Source organism: Rana temporaria, chromosome 9 (assembly GCF_905171775.1).
Source record: "Rana temporaria chromosome 9, aRanTem1.1, whole genome shotgun sequence".
NCBI classification, from domain to species: Eukaryota; Metazoa; Chordata; class Amphibia; order Anura; family Ranidae; genus Rana; species Rana temporaria.
The window spans coordinates 85780305-85797900 of NC_053497.1; the positions used below are offsets into that span (position 1 = coordinate 85780305).

General features: G+C 44.8%; 1 protein-coding gene across 1 annotated transcript in view; it reads left to right on the forward strand.

Annotated features, from left to right (window-relative positions):
* LOC120913689 (A-kinase anchor protein 17B) overlaps positions 1-17247 on the forward strand; it is a 36447-nt gene extending 19200 nt beyond the window's left edge. The window contains exon 5 of the mRNA XM_040323831.1: positions 15569-17247. Within this exon, the coding sequence (XP_040179765.1) occupies positions 15569-17149 (1581 nt within the window). The 3' untranslated portion in view covers positions 17150-17247. The remainder of the gene's footprint in view (positions 1-15568) is intronic.
* The last annotated feature ends 349 nt before the right edge of the window (positions 17248-17596 follow it).

Genomic DNA, 17596 nt, shown 5'->3' on the forward strand with positions numbered 1-17596 from the left:
CTCCACTTTATTACAATGTATCTCGTGTGTCCTCGGTGTCTATACAAAGCATACCGCTGTAGATTCTCTCAAGCATGGAGGATTATAGAAGGAAAAGGCTTCATAGTGCAGCTCGTTAAAAGCAACATTTATTTAAAAGTATCTTTGCACTTACATGTAACAAAATCGATCAGAAGCAAGAAAAAAATTGTGGCACACAGAAGGTTACCAGTTACAGGTCATTGATTTAAAGTAATGGGTTGAGTAAGAAAAAAAAAAGCATCCATATGATGCTATAATAAATATGAAGTGCGCCAACCCAAAATCCAATATATCCCACTCAGTGACCTAGTCCTGCTTTGAATTTTTTTCGATTTGCATAGTGTTTGATTTGTACTTAAGTACAAATCAAACACTATGCAAATCTAATTTTTTTTTTTTTATATAAAACGATTCACACTTTAGTCCTACCCTTTAGCAAAGATCACTTAATTGATCTCTACCAGGTGGGTTACTTGTCCCTATTCCTGATAAACTTGGGAGCCAGGGTCTTAAATAGGCTCTGCCTGACCCAACATGGCTGCCAGAGTCACATTCAATTGAATGGAAGCCATAGAGAAACTGAGTTCTTCTAGACTTCTTCTTCAAATGCAGTGCCGCTGCAGAAGAGCTATACCTGCAGTGAAGAAAGTAGACTGTACCTGCCTAAGGAATGGCTCCAGTTCTCATGCAGGAGCTAAAAGGTTGAGCCAGCTGTCAATCAGGCAGCTGGGTGGATCCTGACAATGTTGTCGGGATCCTTCCTGAACTTTTCATGACTCTACCTTGTCAGGTGATAGTGGACAATAGCCCACCAACAGCTGACCGTGGGTCACAGGAGAACATTCGCAAATGTAACCCAAAAGAGAAAGCTAGCCAAAAAATGTAGAGCATAAAAGATAATGGGTTAGCATCCCAGCAAGTCAATTAGTATTTTCAGAAGGCGCTCCTAACCCTTCACCACTCAAACAAAAAAAATGTGGCTATAAAAACGCTTGAAGTGTTATATGCGATAGCTAGGGGAACAGTGTTGGGTAATTGTATTGCTTTACTACTGTATTTAAGAAACGTACAACGTCACCTACTGTTTTATTTACATGAATGCCCTTAGAAAGATCAAGTCACTATGGTGGTTTTATTCTTTTTACCGCATTCATAATTTCATATTTACAAATGTAAATATTGCTTAGGTGTAGATTTTTTTTTTTTTTTTACATGAAATCAGTATCATTAGTTGTTTACATTTGTTTTTGGACCTCTCCAATTTCCATAGACAGCTCATGTAACCTTACAGTTACGGCCAGGTTACAGCTATCCATATCATACAAAAGTGATTTAATATTATGAGGAGCGATAGTGAAAGCAATTACCTGTGTGGATGGACTTTTATAGGCACAGGCCCAGATTCACAAAAGAGATACAACGGCATATCTCCTGATACGCCGTTGTATCTCTGTTTTAGGGTCTTCCTAACTATGCGACTGATTCATAGAATCAGTTACGCATAGTTAGCCCTAAGATCCGACAGGTGTAATTGAATTGCACTGTCGGATCTTAGGATGCAGTACCGCGGCCGCCGCTGGGGGCAGTTCGAGTCGTAAACCAGCGTCGGGTATGCAAATTAGGAGTTACGGCGATCCACGACGGTTTTTCGCGTTCGCTACGTCGCTGCTAGCCTAGTTTCCCGTCGCAAAGTTAGTCGTCGTTTTAGCTGCCCTAACTTTACACAGCACACGTATGTGCTGTATAAAGTATGGCCGTCGTTCCCGCGTCGAAATTTAAAAATGTTTTGTTCTTGCGTAAGACGTCCGGGAATACGAAAGTACGCTACGCACGTCGCCGTTAGAAAAAATGACGTCACTTCGCGCAAAGCACGGCGGGAATTTCAAAACGGAGCATGCGCAGTAGGTCCGGCGCGGGAGCGCGCCTAATTTAAATGGCACACGCCCCTTTGAATTACGCGGGCTTACGCCGGAGGCCGCTGGCGTAAGTTTTCATGCAAGTGCTTGGTGAATCAGGCACTTGCGATGAAAACTTGCGGCGGTGTAACGTATCTACGATACGTTACGCCGCCGCAGTTCTATGTGAATCTGGGCCACAGTACCTCAAAAAGTTAGTGATTTAATACCCAGGTACTAAATATAACACGGTCATTTTAATTGAGCTGTGCAGTAATGTCTTTAGTCAAAAAATTTGGACAAAAGGATAAAAGGTTTACTGATGAAAAAAAAAACATGTTATGCTTATGTGAATGGAACGTTATTTATTCAATGTAATTGTACTCTTACCTATGTCTTATGACATACGTGTCTGTCACCATTGTATTATACCTTAGCTAGGGTTGCCACCTCATCCCTTTAAACCCGAAGACATATTAATTACACAGGTTCTGTGGCTGATTACAGTGGTAATTAACCACTTCCCTACCACCCATTGTCATATGACGTCCTGGGTTTCCTGGCCGTCTGGGGGGCCGCGCACACGTGACCCGTGTGCATGCCCGGAGGCCGCGATGTCCGCCGGGCACCCGCGATTGCCCGCATTCACGGCAGGACTGTGGATCAGTGTGTGTAAACACACAGATTTACGGGCCTGTCAGGTGAGGAGACCGATGTGTGTTCCCAGTACAGAGGAACACAGATCGGTCTCCTCCCCCTACAGTTAGAATCACACATTAGGTAATAGATTTAACCCCTTTCAGCGCCCCCTAGAGTCACATTTATACAGTAATCAGTGCACTTTTATAGCACTAATCGCTGTATAAATGTGAATGGTCCCAAAAATGTGTCAAAATTGTCCGATAGGTCCGTCGCAATGTCACGGTCACAATAGAAATCGCAGAGGGAGCTGCGGTGGCTCAACGCTATTGGCACTGCGCTGACAAGCCATTCACCTCTGCAGCTAGGGGTTCGGATCCTGGTCTCGGCTACATGTGAATTGAGTTTGGTGGTCTCAGCCCGGCTCCGGGTGGGTGTGCTATACAAGGTAAGCCTGCGCTTAGTACGCCCACCCCCCTCCCACAAAAACCACCACACTTACACGCACTCTAAATTGGGTTAACATGCATGCACTTTGACCACACGGTCTCTAAAAAGAGAGGCGAAGGACTAACGGGGCTGGTTGAGCGGGCTAGATCCTCTCACTCCCTTATAGGGAGTCCCTCTGCCCTGTTGGGCTTCAAAGCAGAGCAGGTAGGGCGGGCTGTGTGGGAGGACCCCCTCACACACCCACCATTGCCCCCCGGGCAATAGACAATAGAAATCGCAGATCGCCGCGATTATTAGTAAAAAACTATCCCATATTTTGTAGATGCTATAACTTTTGCGCAAACCAATCAATATACGCTTATTGCGAAAAAAATGTAGAATACGTATGGACCTAAACTGAGGAAAAAAAAAAAAATTTTATAGATTATTTGGGGATATTTATTATAGCAAAAAGTCAAAAATATTGAATTTTTTTCAAAATTGTCGCTCTATTCTTGTTTATAGCGCAAAAAATAAAAACCGCAAGGGTGATCAAATACCATCAAAAGAAAGCTCTATTTGTGGGAAAAAAGGACCTCAATTTTGTTTGGGTGCCATGTCGCACGACGCGCAATTGTCAGTTAAATCGCCGAATTGCAAAAAGTGCTCTGGTAAGGAAGGGGGTAAATTCTTCCGAGGCTGAAGTGGTTTAACTCACTTGTTGCCTTATCTGCATTCAACTTACTGCAGAACCTTTGTTCAGGTTTAATGGGATGAGGTGGCAACTCTAACCTTAGCCCAGGTCCCAAAAGCTTTTTTGTATCTACAGATTTATAGATATGACATCACAACAGATTGTTAGACATGGCATCGCTGTATTAGCAATCAGCTAAGTCTCATCAGGAAAGTACTTGGAGTTGGAGCTTCAGACAGTAGAACCGTTATAATGGCATAAACAAAACTGACCAGCCATTTTAGACCATCAGACAACAGCAGAGAATTAGCATGTTTGAAACGCTGTGTCCTGGAGTGAATCTACTAGCAGTATTTATGTGATCTCTTTATGCAGCAGTTGGCCCCAGCTGCCACCAGAGGGTACTGTTGAGAGCTCTTTGTTAGTCTGAATAAGCAGCCCACTTTGGTCTCCTAACAGTGCCCACTAGTGGGAACTATGAGCAGCTGCTGCACAGGGAGACTAATATACACACTGACATTGATATAGAAGATTTTGCTAAAAGCACATGTATACTTTAATAGGCAGCACTAAAGACACTGTTAGATACTGCTAGCTACAAAAGAGCTTTGTCCTGGTCATACAATATAGTTATGAGGCAAACAAATGAATCAAACACCAACTTAGACAGTTGAAGGGGAACTAAGATAAGAAGCAAAGTATTGATTGAAAGGTATTGTGGAGATGCATAATAAGAAATCACAGGGCCCTAGCAACATTTTATAAGGAATATTGGGACCCCTATCGGTCACAAGTAGCCTATAATCCACTTCTATTACGTTAAAGGAACTATGCAGCTAGAAATGATATTTATTTATTTACAGGTATTCAAATAGTGCCAACAATGTAAGCAGTGCGTTACATACAGTGCCTTGAAAAAGTATTCAAACCCCTTTACATTTTCCACATTTTTGTCATGTGACAACCAAAAACATAAATGTATTTTATTTGGATTTTGTGTGAGACCAACACAAAGTGGCACATAATTGTGAAGTGGAAGGAAAATGATAAATGGTTTTCAACTTTTTTTTACAAATAAATATCTGAAATAGCTGAAGCTCTGTCAGATTGGATGGAGAGCATCTGTAAACGGAAATTTTCAAGTCTTGCCACCGATTTTTAATTGGATTTGGGTCTGGACTTTGACTGCATATGCTTTAACCAGTTGCCGACCAGCCTCTGCAGTTAGAGGAGAACACAGCCACAGTGAGTACACCAAGCACTACACTGGCACCAGTACATGTTGGCACATTGATCACCCCCTGACCAAGTGCAGTTTTCTGATTTTTCACTGATCACTGTACTGGCAAACATCCCAACCTGCAAAAACTAATTTCAGGGAGGTGATGCTTTCCCCCCGCACCGACCCCCCCCCCCCCAATGAAATGCAGCCTTAACAGTGACAATTAAATGCAGCCTATCGGTGTCCATCCACGCCATCTCATCAGTGTCTACCAGTGCAGCCCATCAATGTCCATCAGTGCAGCCTATCAGTGTCAATCAGTGTCCTTCAGTAACACCTCATCAGTGCCCACCAGTGTAGCCTGTCAGTATTAATCAGTGTCCTTCAGTGCCACCTCATCAGTGCCACCTCATCAGTGCCCATCAGTGCCACAGTGCCACCTCATTGGTGCCCACCAGTGCAGCTTATCAGTGTCCATCTTGGCCGCTCTGGTTACTCTGTATTCTGTCTGTGGCTGAGTACAGGCCCAGCCGGGAGATCGTCTGGCGCTCGCGGGTGTCTGTGAGCCTGCAGCCAAATTCTGGAGAGTCCCGTGAGACTTTGGATGTCGGTACTGGTGTCACATGTGACACTAAACAGTGTTAGAGCAGTTAGTGGTAGTTAGTGGTAGGCCCAGGTAGGGTTAGGGTATCCCCACATATAGTCCATAATAAAGGTTTAACCCCTTGATCATCCCCAGTTAACCCTTTCACTCCCTGTCACTGTGTCATTATTATAGTGTACAGATCTCTTTTTTGAACACTGTATTAGTGTCACAGGTAACATCAGTTAGGTGTTAGGGTCACACTAGCTGTACCTGTAAATTTTGTGGCCAAAATGTCCAAACAAAGGTACACCAGTGAAGAGGCCTACACAATACTGAGCATGACAGATTGGAGCCAAGGGGGAGCCTCACTGTCAGAATCGGGCTCAGTATACGAACCTGTAAAGAGAAGCGGCACCATGACAGATGGGGCTCTGACGACGGAGTAGTGGTCCCTGCTAAGGACAGGTTTACCCAACCCAGTTCTACTACTGCAACAACCGCATGGTTCTCGTATGCAGCAGAGAGCCAGTACTAGTGCCACTCAAGCTTCTGGTGAACTGGCAAGCACCAGTGGCCTAGTATGTCCTGGTCATAGACAAACCAGCACTGTAGTAACACTTAGTGATGTGGCGAGTTTCAAAAGTGCAGTTCAAGCTGGTGCAGTGGCTAGCACAATTAGCCACCAAGAATCCAAAGACAGGCTTGTAGAGCCTATAGTGCCCTTCCTAATGCGCTTGCAAATCCTGATTGGAAGCCCACTACTTCTGCAGCTTCAGGTGGAAACAGTGGATTTTACTTTCCTTGACTTTTATGAGCTGTTTTTGTGGACCAAAGCAATTTATATGCTGGTCAATTCATTGCCGCTAACCCAAATGTGACCCTTGCCAGAGAATTTGGCTGGAAACCTATAACGGTTTCCAAATTTAAGACCTTTCTGCGCCTATCCCTTCTCATGGACATTACTAAAAAGATTGAGCTGCGGTCATATTGGTCCACTGAACCAATTCACCATATGCCCGTGTGTTGCTGCCATGACCAGGAATCAATACGAGCAAATCTGCGGTTCATGCGATTCAACGACAATTAACTCTGTCATCCTCGGGGTGACCCTAAATATGATCGGCTCAACAAAATTTGGCCTTTTGTAAACACTTCAATCAAAAATTTGCAACCTTGTATACGCCCCAACAAGTTTTCTGCATTGATGAGTCCCTGATTAAGTTTTCTGTCCTTGCTATTAAATCGTTTCTCCCCAGCAAGCGTGCCAGATATGGGGTCAATATGTATAAGCTCTGTGATAGGGCCACAGGCTATGCATGTAGTTTCCAGATTTATGAGGGAAAAGACAGCAGCCTGGACCCCCGTGACTGCCCAGTCTACATAGGGAGCAGCGGTAAGATTGTTTGGGACTTGGTGTAACCCTTATTCGGAAAGGGGTACCACTTGTACGTGGACAATTATTGTGCAACTTTTTAGTCACCTTTTGATTCTAGAACTGGCACATATGTCACCGTGCAATCTAATTGCTGGGGCTTCCCCCAACGGCTTGTAGATTCCCGACTTAGACAGGGGGAGAGTATCTGCTTGAAGTGTAATAAATTGCTTGCAGTGAAGTGGAGGGACACACGGAATGTTTTTGTTCTGTCTTCCATTCACACAGACATGGCAGTCCAAATTACTAAGGCATTGGTGTTGTTGAGACGCCCCTCTGTGTCCACGAATACAACCTTAACATGGGAGAGGTGGACTTCAATGACCAGATGATAGGTCCTTACTTAACTGCCTGTAAGGCCAGATGCTGGTACAAAAAAAGTGTCTGTATACTTATTTCAAATGGCTCTGCTGAACGCTTATGTGGGATACAAAGCTTCAGGAAGAACTGGATCCCTTCTGTTTCCAGACGGTGCTGTGGCTCAACTTCCCAATCCACATGCAAGTGAGCCGGCTGCATGAGAGGCATTTTCCGGATGCCCTCCGTGGTACCCCAAAAATCACCCCAAATAAGATGTCATGTCTGTAGAAAACGTGTATATAGGCGTGACACTGCTATTATTTTCCCCCCTGTCCTGACCAACCTGGTCTCTGTATCGATGACTGTTTCCATCACTACCACCCACTAGTATTAGAATAGGGCAGAGCACGGCACAGTCCTAGAGCACACTTTCACACAGGGTCTTGAAAGATGTTAGATGACCATCGCATTTTGAGAGACCCGAACCTGGAACCTTTACAGTTACCAATAAAATTGTAAAAGAAAAAAAAAATGACAAATTAAAAAAAAATATATAAAATAAAAAAATCAAAAATAGTTGTTGTTTTATTGTTCTTCTCTCTCTATTGTTCTGCTCTGTTTTACTGTATTTTATGCTTAACTTTAATGTTTTATTGTTACTGTGTTTTATTGTGTTTGCTTTGTATGTCATTCTACTGTTATACAGTGTTACTGTATTTTATTGTTAACCATTATTTGCTTTGCAGGTACGCCATTCAGTTGCAGCAGGTATATTTATTTTGACAGCAACAGGGTTTGCTCTCACAATACATAAATCCATGACCCCAGTGCTGTAGGAGGTGATTTCACCACCACAGTTTAAAAAAGAGCATACCGTATTTGCCGGCGTATGAGACGACTCGGCATATAAGACGACCCCCTAATATTCTGCTGAAAACGGTGGTTTTGTGGTCTACTCACCGTATTAGACGACCCCCTTGTCTAATAATGTAGCCTGCTGGGATTGGCAGAGGTTATTACTCCAATCCGAGCAGGCTTAGCATGCTCTGTCATCAACAGAGTGCATCGGGATTGGCTGAGCTGCATATATACAGAATACATGCAGCCGTACAGAGCACCCGGTGGGCTGATATCGATCGAGCAGCTGCTTCACCCAGCGTATAAGACGACCCGCATTTTTTGGCTGTGTAATTCCGGTGTAAAAGGTTGTCTTATACGCCGGAAAATACGGTATATGCCGAAGCATGGGGGCAATGGTGGACATTAGGGGGTTCAGCATATATTTTTTATTTAATTTTATTGGCAGATATTTCTTCATCCACACCGATCAATGTGAATGGAGAAACCTGTTTTTTTCGCCCAGCCCATGGGCTAAATGGAAAAAAAGAACGGTGCATGTATGACCATCATTAGAAGAGGGTGGATGCAGGGTGGTATTCTAATGGTGGGTATACCACCGATCAATCAATGTGAATGAAGGAATCGGTTCTCTTTTTTCATTTTACCCACAGGCTGCATGAAAAAAAAAGAACATTACAATATATGCCCAACAGGGACCGGCGACGTACTGATATTGTGTCAATTTAATACTGTAAGGTGTCAACTAGTTTCATCCAATATTGAATGGAGATAAGGCTTTAGCAAGGTATGGGGACATGGACTGATGTAGTATGCACGACATGGGAGTTGTTGTCTCAATAGGTATGACATAGGGTTGGATGGCCATAAGCTCATGTTAAACTGTTATTAAGTATATTCCAGTATGAATGACAGTACCTATGACAGTTAAAGGGGGCGTCCAAACAGGGCAGCTCTAAAAACATATTATAACATAGTAATATAATGTCCTAATGTAAAAATTAAAGGAACAGTGTAAAAATATAACAAAAAGCAAAATGACTTTTAAAAAGAAATACATTTAAAAACACCTCTGTCCCCCCTGTGCTTGTGCGCAAAGGTGTACGCAAGTATCGGTCTCATGATGTAGAAAACAGCAATTGCACCATGCATGTGAGTAATCAACGCGAACGTCAGATCGAGGGCAGTAATTCCAGCAGTAGAACTGTATAAAGTGGTAACCTGTAAAGGCTTTTAAAGGCTTTTTAAAATGTATATAGTTTGTTACCGCTGCACGGGTGTGCGTAATTTTAAAGTACGGTTTAGGAGATATTCGCCATATATGCCGGCGCTGATATAATCGGTGCATGCGCACTGAAGAAAGGGCACGATCCGTGCCGTTTCTATAGTGCTTGTGCCGTGACCCTGTCGGCTTTTGCGTGCATGCGTGTGAGTGATGTCACGCCACTCTGGCCAATAGCAGAGCCAGAGTCCTCGACCCCGGAAGGAAGAGGGGTTGAAGATGGACGCAATTAGAGAGAGGGGACAGCGCTGACATTGTGGGATTCTTCTGCAGGTAAGTGGCACATAATGGGCTAGTATGCGATACATACTAGCCCATTATGCTTTTACTTTGCAGGGAACAAAGAGGAAGTAAAAGCCATCAGGGTTTACTTCCTCTTTAAAGCATGTCGAGTTTGCTATCTATGTACTCGGCATTAAGATCATGTTTCACTAAACATTTGGGCAATATAGTGTGTTTTTGTGAATTAAAATTCTAAAAAGAGTTTTCCCTGTTCGTCTTTCAGGACAGGTACTGTAGAGAGACACAGGCTCCTCCCCTCACAGGAAACACCGCCTTCCAATTAGGAATTTAAGCCTCATCCTCCCTCAGCTCCTCAGTTTATGGTGTTTCCTCCGGAGGGGAGACACCGCTTGGGGCCAAGGGCCAGACAGCTGGGGAAGCTGAGGCCAATATTCCTGAGAGGGGGGACCTGTTCTCCCTGGGCTCAGGGCTATTTTTTGGAACATGGCGTCCTGGCTGGCTGGGGAAGCTACTTACCCAGGACATCGCCGTGTAGCGTCCCGCGGACATTCCTGGGGTGGTTTTCAACGGAGGTCTGTTTTACTAAACGCACAGGGGTGGCGCTGCAGGCGGTGTGCACACTCCCTGTGAGAAATCACAGTCGGCCAGGAAGCTGGGCCGGACCGGATGACGAGTGACGTCAGTTCCGGGGGGGCGGGCACTTCCGCCGGATACGCGTCACTGGTCCCAGACGCTGCAGTGTGAAAAGGCCTGACACTGGGCTGGTGCGGCCTCTCTCTCTCTTCTCAGCCGTAGGGTCTGCGTTTTTGGAGGCAGTCGCGACCACATTCCTCAGCGAGATGTCAGAAGCAGAGGCTTCTCGTGCACCTCCGGACGACGACAGCACCAGCCACTCTAAGGTAAGGAGAACCCTGGGGTGGTGTTCCCTTATCATGTTACACAGCTTCACTGGTGATTTTGTTATTTTTTCTTCTCCTGGTGGTCGGGGAGTTTGTTTGTGTAGTGTGTCTAGAACCCTGGTGGTGGTTGGTCCTGGAACACTCCTGGTGGTTACCTGTGTTAAGCGCTGGGCTCTCTCTCTCTCATTTAGCCTCCACTTTTCTTCTGTGTTTTTCAGAAATCCACAGAAAAATCAGCCCACAGCAAGAAGAAATGCCCTTCCTGCAGATCTTCCCTTAGTGAGAATTGGAACAAAGCACTTTGCAGGAGATGTATTGAGGGGCTGGTTAAGGAAAGGGAGGCAGAGCAGGCATCTGAATTAGCAGCTTCTATGAAAGAGCTTTCTGGCACCTTTCAATCCTTTAAAGATATCTTTGCTAATTTTCAGTTGCCCCAAAGCAGCCCTTCTGTAGCGCAACAGTTAATTCCACCCAATCTGGAGGTTCTTCCCTCTGTGAGTAGAGAGAAACCTGCGGACATCAGAGAGGATGCTGAGGAGGAGCAAGATAGTGCCGCTTCTAGCTCCCAAGAGGAGTCAGATGGTGAGGGGATAGAGGCAGGGCCCTCAAAGGTCTCTCGCTACAAGCTTTCCCTTGAAGAGGTGGAAGAATTGTTGGAAACTATCCACACTACTTTAGGGATAGCTGAGGAGAAAAAGACACTGTCACTCCATGACCAGATGTACAGTGGCTTGGGAGAACAAAAAAGAAAGGTTTTCCCAGTCCATGAAGTTCTGGTCAATGCCATCAAAAAAGAGTGGCAGGATGCAGAAAGGAAACCTTTCTTCTCAAACTCTTTGAAGAGAAGATTTCCTTTTTCTGAAGAGGAGGCTTTAGTATGGAACAAATCCCCCAAACTGGATGCTGCCTTCTCGCAGGTATCCCGACATACGGACTTGGCGTTTGAGGACATGGGGGTCCTTTCAGACCCAATGGACAGGCGGATGGACTCACTATTAAAGAAGTCCTGGGATGCTTCCCAAGGGAACCTTAAGCCAGCTATGGCAGCAACGGTGGTGGCCCGTAATCTAGAGCATTGGCTCTCACAGATCAGGGCACATATTGAAGCCGGAACGCTAAAAGAGACTCTTTTCCAACTTTACTGAATGGCGTGCGGTATGTAGCGGACGCCTCAGCAGAGTCAATTCGCATGTCTGCCAGGTCTGCAGCTCTATCTAATTCTGCAAGAAGAGCTCTCTGGCTCAAGACATGGCAGGGGGATAGCGCCTCAAAGGTGAAGTTGTGCGGGATCCCCCTTACAGGAGATTTATTATTTGGGCCAGGCTTGGAGGCTGTCTTATATCGTACAGCCGATAAGAAAAAGGCTTTCCCCTTAAAGAAAAAATTTGGGGGACAAGCAAAGAAAAAATTCTGGACCCAAAAGAAGGTGGAAGTCTCAAAACCTGAGGGAAAGAAAACGTTTTGGGGACAAAAGGGTAAGGGCCGTGCCGGGGCGCTTTTTCGTGCTCCTGAACAGCCCCAAAAACCTCAATGACGGAGTCAAGGTGGGAGGAAGGTTGGGGGCCTTTCTCCCACAATGGGAGCTGATCACCAGCAACCAATTTGTGCTGGGGATCATAAGGAGAGGGTACAGACTAGAGTTCTCAAGTCCCCCCCCCATCCAGACTTTTAGTCACCAATTTACCACAGTGCAAAGAAAAATCTGTGGCCCTGCTCTCCTCTCTTCAGGAGTTGGAGGATCAGGATGTGGTGGTTCGGGTTCCATCGGAGGAAACGGGCAAGGGCTTCTACTCCCACATCTTCGTGGTCCGCAAGCCTTCCGGGAAATTCAGGCTTATACTGAATTTGAAACCTCTAAACACCTCGGTCACATACAAAAGGTTTCGGATGGATTCTATCTATTCCGTGAGGACGCTCCTCCTTCCGAACTGCTTCATGGCATCCATAGATCTAAAGGATGCCTACCTACACATCCCAATAGCAGAAAGCCATCAGAGGTTTCTCAGACTAGCCGTGAGGTCTAGAGAAGGGACGTTTCACCTACAGTTCAAAGCACTCCCCTTCGGGCTCTCCTCTTCCCCCCGCATATTCACCAAAGTGATGGTGGAGGTACTAGCTTTTCTACGTCTCAGGGGCATCCTGGTGGTGGCATACCTGGACGATCTGCTATTTTTTGCAGACTCCCCGATACAGTTGTCCCAGGACCTCCAGGTAGCAAAGGAGATTCTGGAAAACTTAGGTTGGCTACTCAATCTGGAAAAATCCAGCCTGATGCCCTCCCAAAGAGTCACTTTTCTGGGATATGTACTGGACTCAACCAGACAGATGACTTTTCTCCCAACAGAAAAAGTTCAGAAGGTGGACAATGTAATATCACTTCTTCAGAGCAGCGGCCAGCTTCCGATAAGGAAGGTCATGTCAGCTCTGGGGTTATTAACATCTTCTCTTCCTGCAGTGCAGTGGGCAGGTCTGCATTACCGACCCCTGCAACTGTTCATACTGAACATTTGGGATCACAAACCGGACTCATTGGATTCCCTGATATCCATACCGGTTCACATCAAGAGGTCCCTTTGGTGGTGGAGGAAGGGGGCGAACCTTTTACAGGGCCTGGATTGGATCTCCCCTATCTCCAGAACAGTGACAACAGATGCCAGTGGCTCCGGTTGGGGAGCACACCTGGACTCCCTTCTGACACAGGGTCGCTGGGCAAAAGAGGACTCACAAAAATCTTCGAATTGGAGAGAACTAAAGGCGATAGAGTTAGCCCTCAAAGCCTTTCAGAAGGAGCTGCAGGGACAGCATGTTCGAGTCAGGACAGACAATTCCTCCGCAGTAGCTTATGTCAACAAGCAGGGGGGCACCAGGAGCAAGTCCTTATGGGATCTGACAAAGTCTATTCTCATATGGGCAGAGGCCAATGTCTTGTCCCTCTCAGCCATACATCTGAAGGGAGAATTAAATCAGGTCGCAGACTTCCTCAGCAGGAAGAAACTGAGGGAGGGCGATTGGGTTCTGAATCAGGAAGTCTTCAGAGCGATCACTCAAAGATGGGGTCTCCCGGAGGTGGATTTATTCGCCTCAAAAGAAAATGCCAAGACTCGGCTCTTTTTTTCCCTAAACAGGTGGGATGGAGCTCTGGCGGTGGACGCTCTGGCCCAAACCTGGCAGTTCTCCAGGTGTTATGCTTTCCCCCCTCCGGTTCTAATACCAGCAGTCCTGAGGAAACTGCAGGGGGAGAACACAACACTGATTCTCATCGCACCTCATTGGCCCAGAAGACCATGGTTCTCTATCCTGAAAGGTTTATAGATAGAACCTCCTTGGATTCTACCAATCCAGGAGGATCTCCTTTCACATGGTCCAATCTGCTGCCTGCAGGTAGAGAGGTGGAATCTGGCAGCTTGGCTTCTGAGGAAGAGCTGCTGAGGGGCAAAGGGTTCTCAGAACGCCTGGTTGAAACACTCTTAAGCTGTAGAAAGAAGGAGACACAAGCCATTTACCAAAAAGTGTGGAAGCGGTTTAACATCTGGTGCGCAGAAAGCTCCTTCAGTATCAACAGCTCTGTGGCTGTTTTAGAATTTATACAAGCTGGGGCTGATAAAGGGCTGGCAATTAGCACGCTGAAAGGTCAAGTGTCAGCATTAAGTGTATTTTTTGAAAAACAACTAGCGTTTGACCCTTGGGTCTCTAGATTTTTCAAGGCTTTGAGTAGACGGAGACCTGTAAAAACCTCCAACTTCCCAGTTTGGGATCTCTCATTGGTTCTTCAGGCCTTTACAGTAGAACCATTTGAGCCTTTAGACAATTGTAGTTTAAAAGTGATCACTCTCAAAACAGTATTTTTAGTAGCGATCACTACTGCTAGGAGAGTGAGCGAACTCGAGGCCCTATCTATTAGGGCCCCCTTTTTTCAAGTTTTTCCGGATCGCATCATTTTTAAGACAGATCCGGCTTTTCTACCAAAGGTAGCTTCTAATTTTCACAGGAGTCAAGAAATAACATTGCCTTCTTTTTGTTCAAATCCTGTGAGGGAACAGGAACACAAGTTTCACAACCTAGACGTTAGGAGTTGTGTCCTACAATACTTGGATTACACGAGTCAGTTCAGGAAAGCTGATTCACTATTTGTTTTGTTTTCTGGGTCCAGGAAAGGGTCTAGGGCTTCTAGACGCACGATAGCCAGGTGGTTAAGGGCAGCCATTGTTCTAGCTTATTCTTCTAGGGGAGTAGAGCCTCCACAGGGTATCAGGGCTCATTCCACCAGGGCAGTAGCAACTTCCCAAGCAGAGTGTGCTGGTGCTTCCCCGGAGCAGATCTGCAAGGCTGCAACATGGTCTAGTTTTTCAACGTTTGTAAAACATTACAGACTGGACCTACTTTCAACCAAAGACCAAGCTTTTGGAGGCAAAGTACTGCAAGCAGTTGTCCCACCCTAGGGTAAGGTGCTCGCTTATCCTCTCTACAGTACCTGTCCTGAAAGACGAACAGGGAAAAACGGGGTTACTTACCGGTAACATCCCTTTTCCAGGAGTCTTTCAGGACAGCACTGGTACCCACCCTCTTTGTTGTAGGGGATATTATGGAAACTCATCAGACGAGGCCGTCAGGTAAGATGTAATTTTATACTTTTATGACGTGTTCTTGTGTCTCCCCAGCTGGCCGGAGGTACTCTGGAAAAAACTGAGGAGCTGAGGGAGGATGAGGCTTAAATTCCTAATTGGAAGGCGGTGTTTCCTGTGAGGGGAGGAGCCTGTGTCTCTCTACAGTACCTGTCCTGAAAGACTCCTGGAAAAGGGATGTTACCGGTAAGTAACCCCGTTTTTTTTTTTTCCAAAAAAATTACATTTTTGTGGTCAGCATTCACTGGATCAGGTGATTCGCTTAATTGGCAAACAAACATTCTCTGCTTCCCAACCCCTGAGCCAACAGTCAGAATGGGCTTTTGCTGCGAAAGGGAATATTCAGTGTTTTTCTTTTATTTATCATACTTTTATCCAAAACCCAAAAAGGTGCCTTGGAATGAAAATTCTAAATGTAATATATTCTTATTTTTGTGTCTCCAAAGGATTTGGTTCAAGTGAACAGACTTGAAGAGGAGCAAAATAACTGTGAAATAGAAGCAATTTTTAGTGACTTTTCTGTGTCCACATACTCAGAGAACAGCAAAGTGGTTTTTCTGCATGAGACTACAGAAGAAGAGAACAACCATCATGAAATAGAAATGGAAGATGAACAAGAGGTGGTGAAAATCAAAATACACACGGAAGATACAGAGGCGTATGGACAAAGACTACATTCACTCACTGATAGCAGTTGCCAGAAATGGAATTATGAAGAGGACTACCCACAACTAGAAGATGCACATGAATCTTATGATCCACCACAGTGCTTTTATGAACATCGTATTTTTAAACTATCACATTCTCAGCATGTCCATAGTATCAGATCTTCCAAAAAACAAAAGATTTATGAAACTGATGAATTTATTAACTATTTGTTAAATTATTACCGTTACCCTGAATATGCCAGAATGTTTCTAGAAACAAGTGAACGTTTGAATGAACCTATGTGCAAAAGAGTGGTCCTTTGGAAGGGGAACAGCTTTCAGATAAGATTACAGAATGTCAATGGCCATTTTGCAGAGATGAAGTCCATCCCAGAGTTAGATGAGGATACAGAAGATGACAATGGTAGAAGGGAGGAGTCCATGGAAAATTTACTAGAAAGTCCTATTTGTAGAAGAGATGCCAATGAACGTCGGAAGGATTTGATTGAAAATGAACATGAGGTTCTGATAAAAAAAGAAAAACCTCAGCAGGGAAAGAATTGTCGAAAGATGTATCAGAAAATATGGGATGATGATGAGGACAGCCAAAGCTTGGGATCAAATAGTGAACTGAGAAAGGTTTTGGAAGAAATAAGTAGTACTTCAGAGTACTTCAGTGAGGAATTAAGTGCAACCTCGAGTAAGAAATTAAAGCGAGCATCAAGGAAGCAAAGAAAACTTAAGCAAATGAAAAAGTTAAGACAATGCAGTGTTTCTGGGCAAAACCACATCTGCCATCATGAAGACCTGCTAGGTAAGTTATTACATTCTTACTGCCAGCGTTTCAAAAAGCATTCACAATATAAGTTACCAAAGGTCCGTAGAAGAAAACCGATCTTGCATCATCAATGTGACTCTGAAACAACCGAGTCTGATTCAGACACAGTGGTTGAGGTTCAGAGAACATTTAAAAGAAAAAGGCCAAAGAACAAGAATCGGGGTTCTTCTCTAGAAGAAAAGAAACATAAGAAGGAAATACACTCCAGTTCTGATAGCGAAAACAGTTTGGATTCTTATCACCAGCATAAGAAAAACATATGCCGTCATCAACACAATGGGAAACCAAAATGCAAGAAACAAGAGGCACCAGATTTAGATGAAAATTCAAAGAGGAATTGGGATTATTGCTTTATAGAAGATGTTTCTGACTCCTATGAACAAGAAGAGTCCTCATGGATTGGTGAAGAAACCCAAAGCAGTTACAGTCTGAATTCCAGTCTTCAAAAAGGGGAAAATGAGCAACTTGACATTTGTTCAAAGGGTTTACCTGCTAATTACTGGGACTGGGACCACCATTTCTACCCAGCTAGTAAGACTTAATGCATAGAAAATATACTTATAGCTGCATTCACGTAGGGCGGCGTATCTTTCAGCCGGCGTAGCGTATCGTATTTACGCTACGTCGCTGTAAGTCAGAGAGGCAAGTGCTGTATTCACAAAGCACTTGCCTCCTAAGTTACGGCAGCGTATCGTAAATGGGCCGGCGTAAGCGTGCCTAATTCAAATTGTGAAGAGGTGGGCGTGTTTTATGTAAATAAACCATGACCCCACGTCAATGATGTTTTTAACGAACGGCGTATGCGCCGTCCGTGGACATATCCCAGTGTGCATTGCTCCAAAGTACGCCGCAAGGACTTATTGGTTTCGACGTGAACGCAAATTACGTCCAGCCCCATTCACAGACGACTTACGCAAACGACGTAAACATTTCAAAATTCGACGCAGGAACGACGTCCATACTTAACATTGGCTAGGCCAGCTATTTGT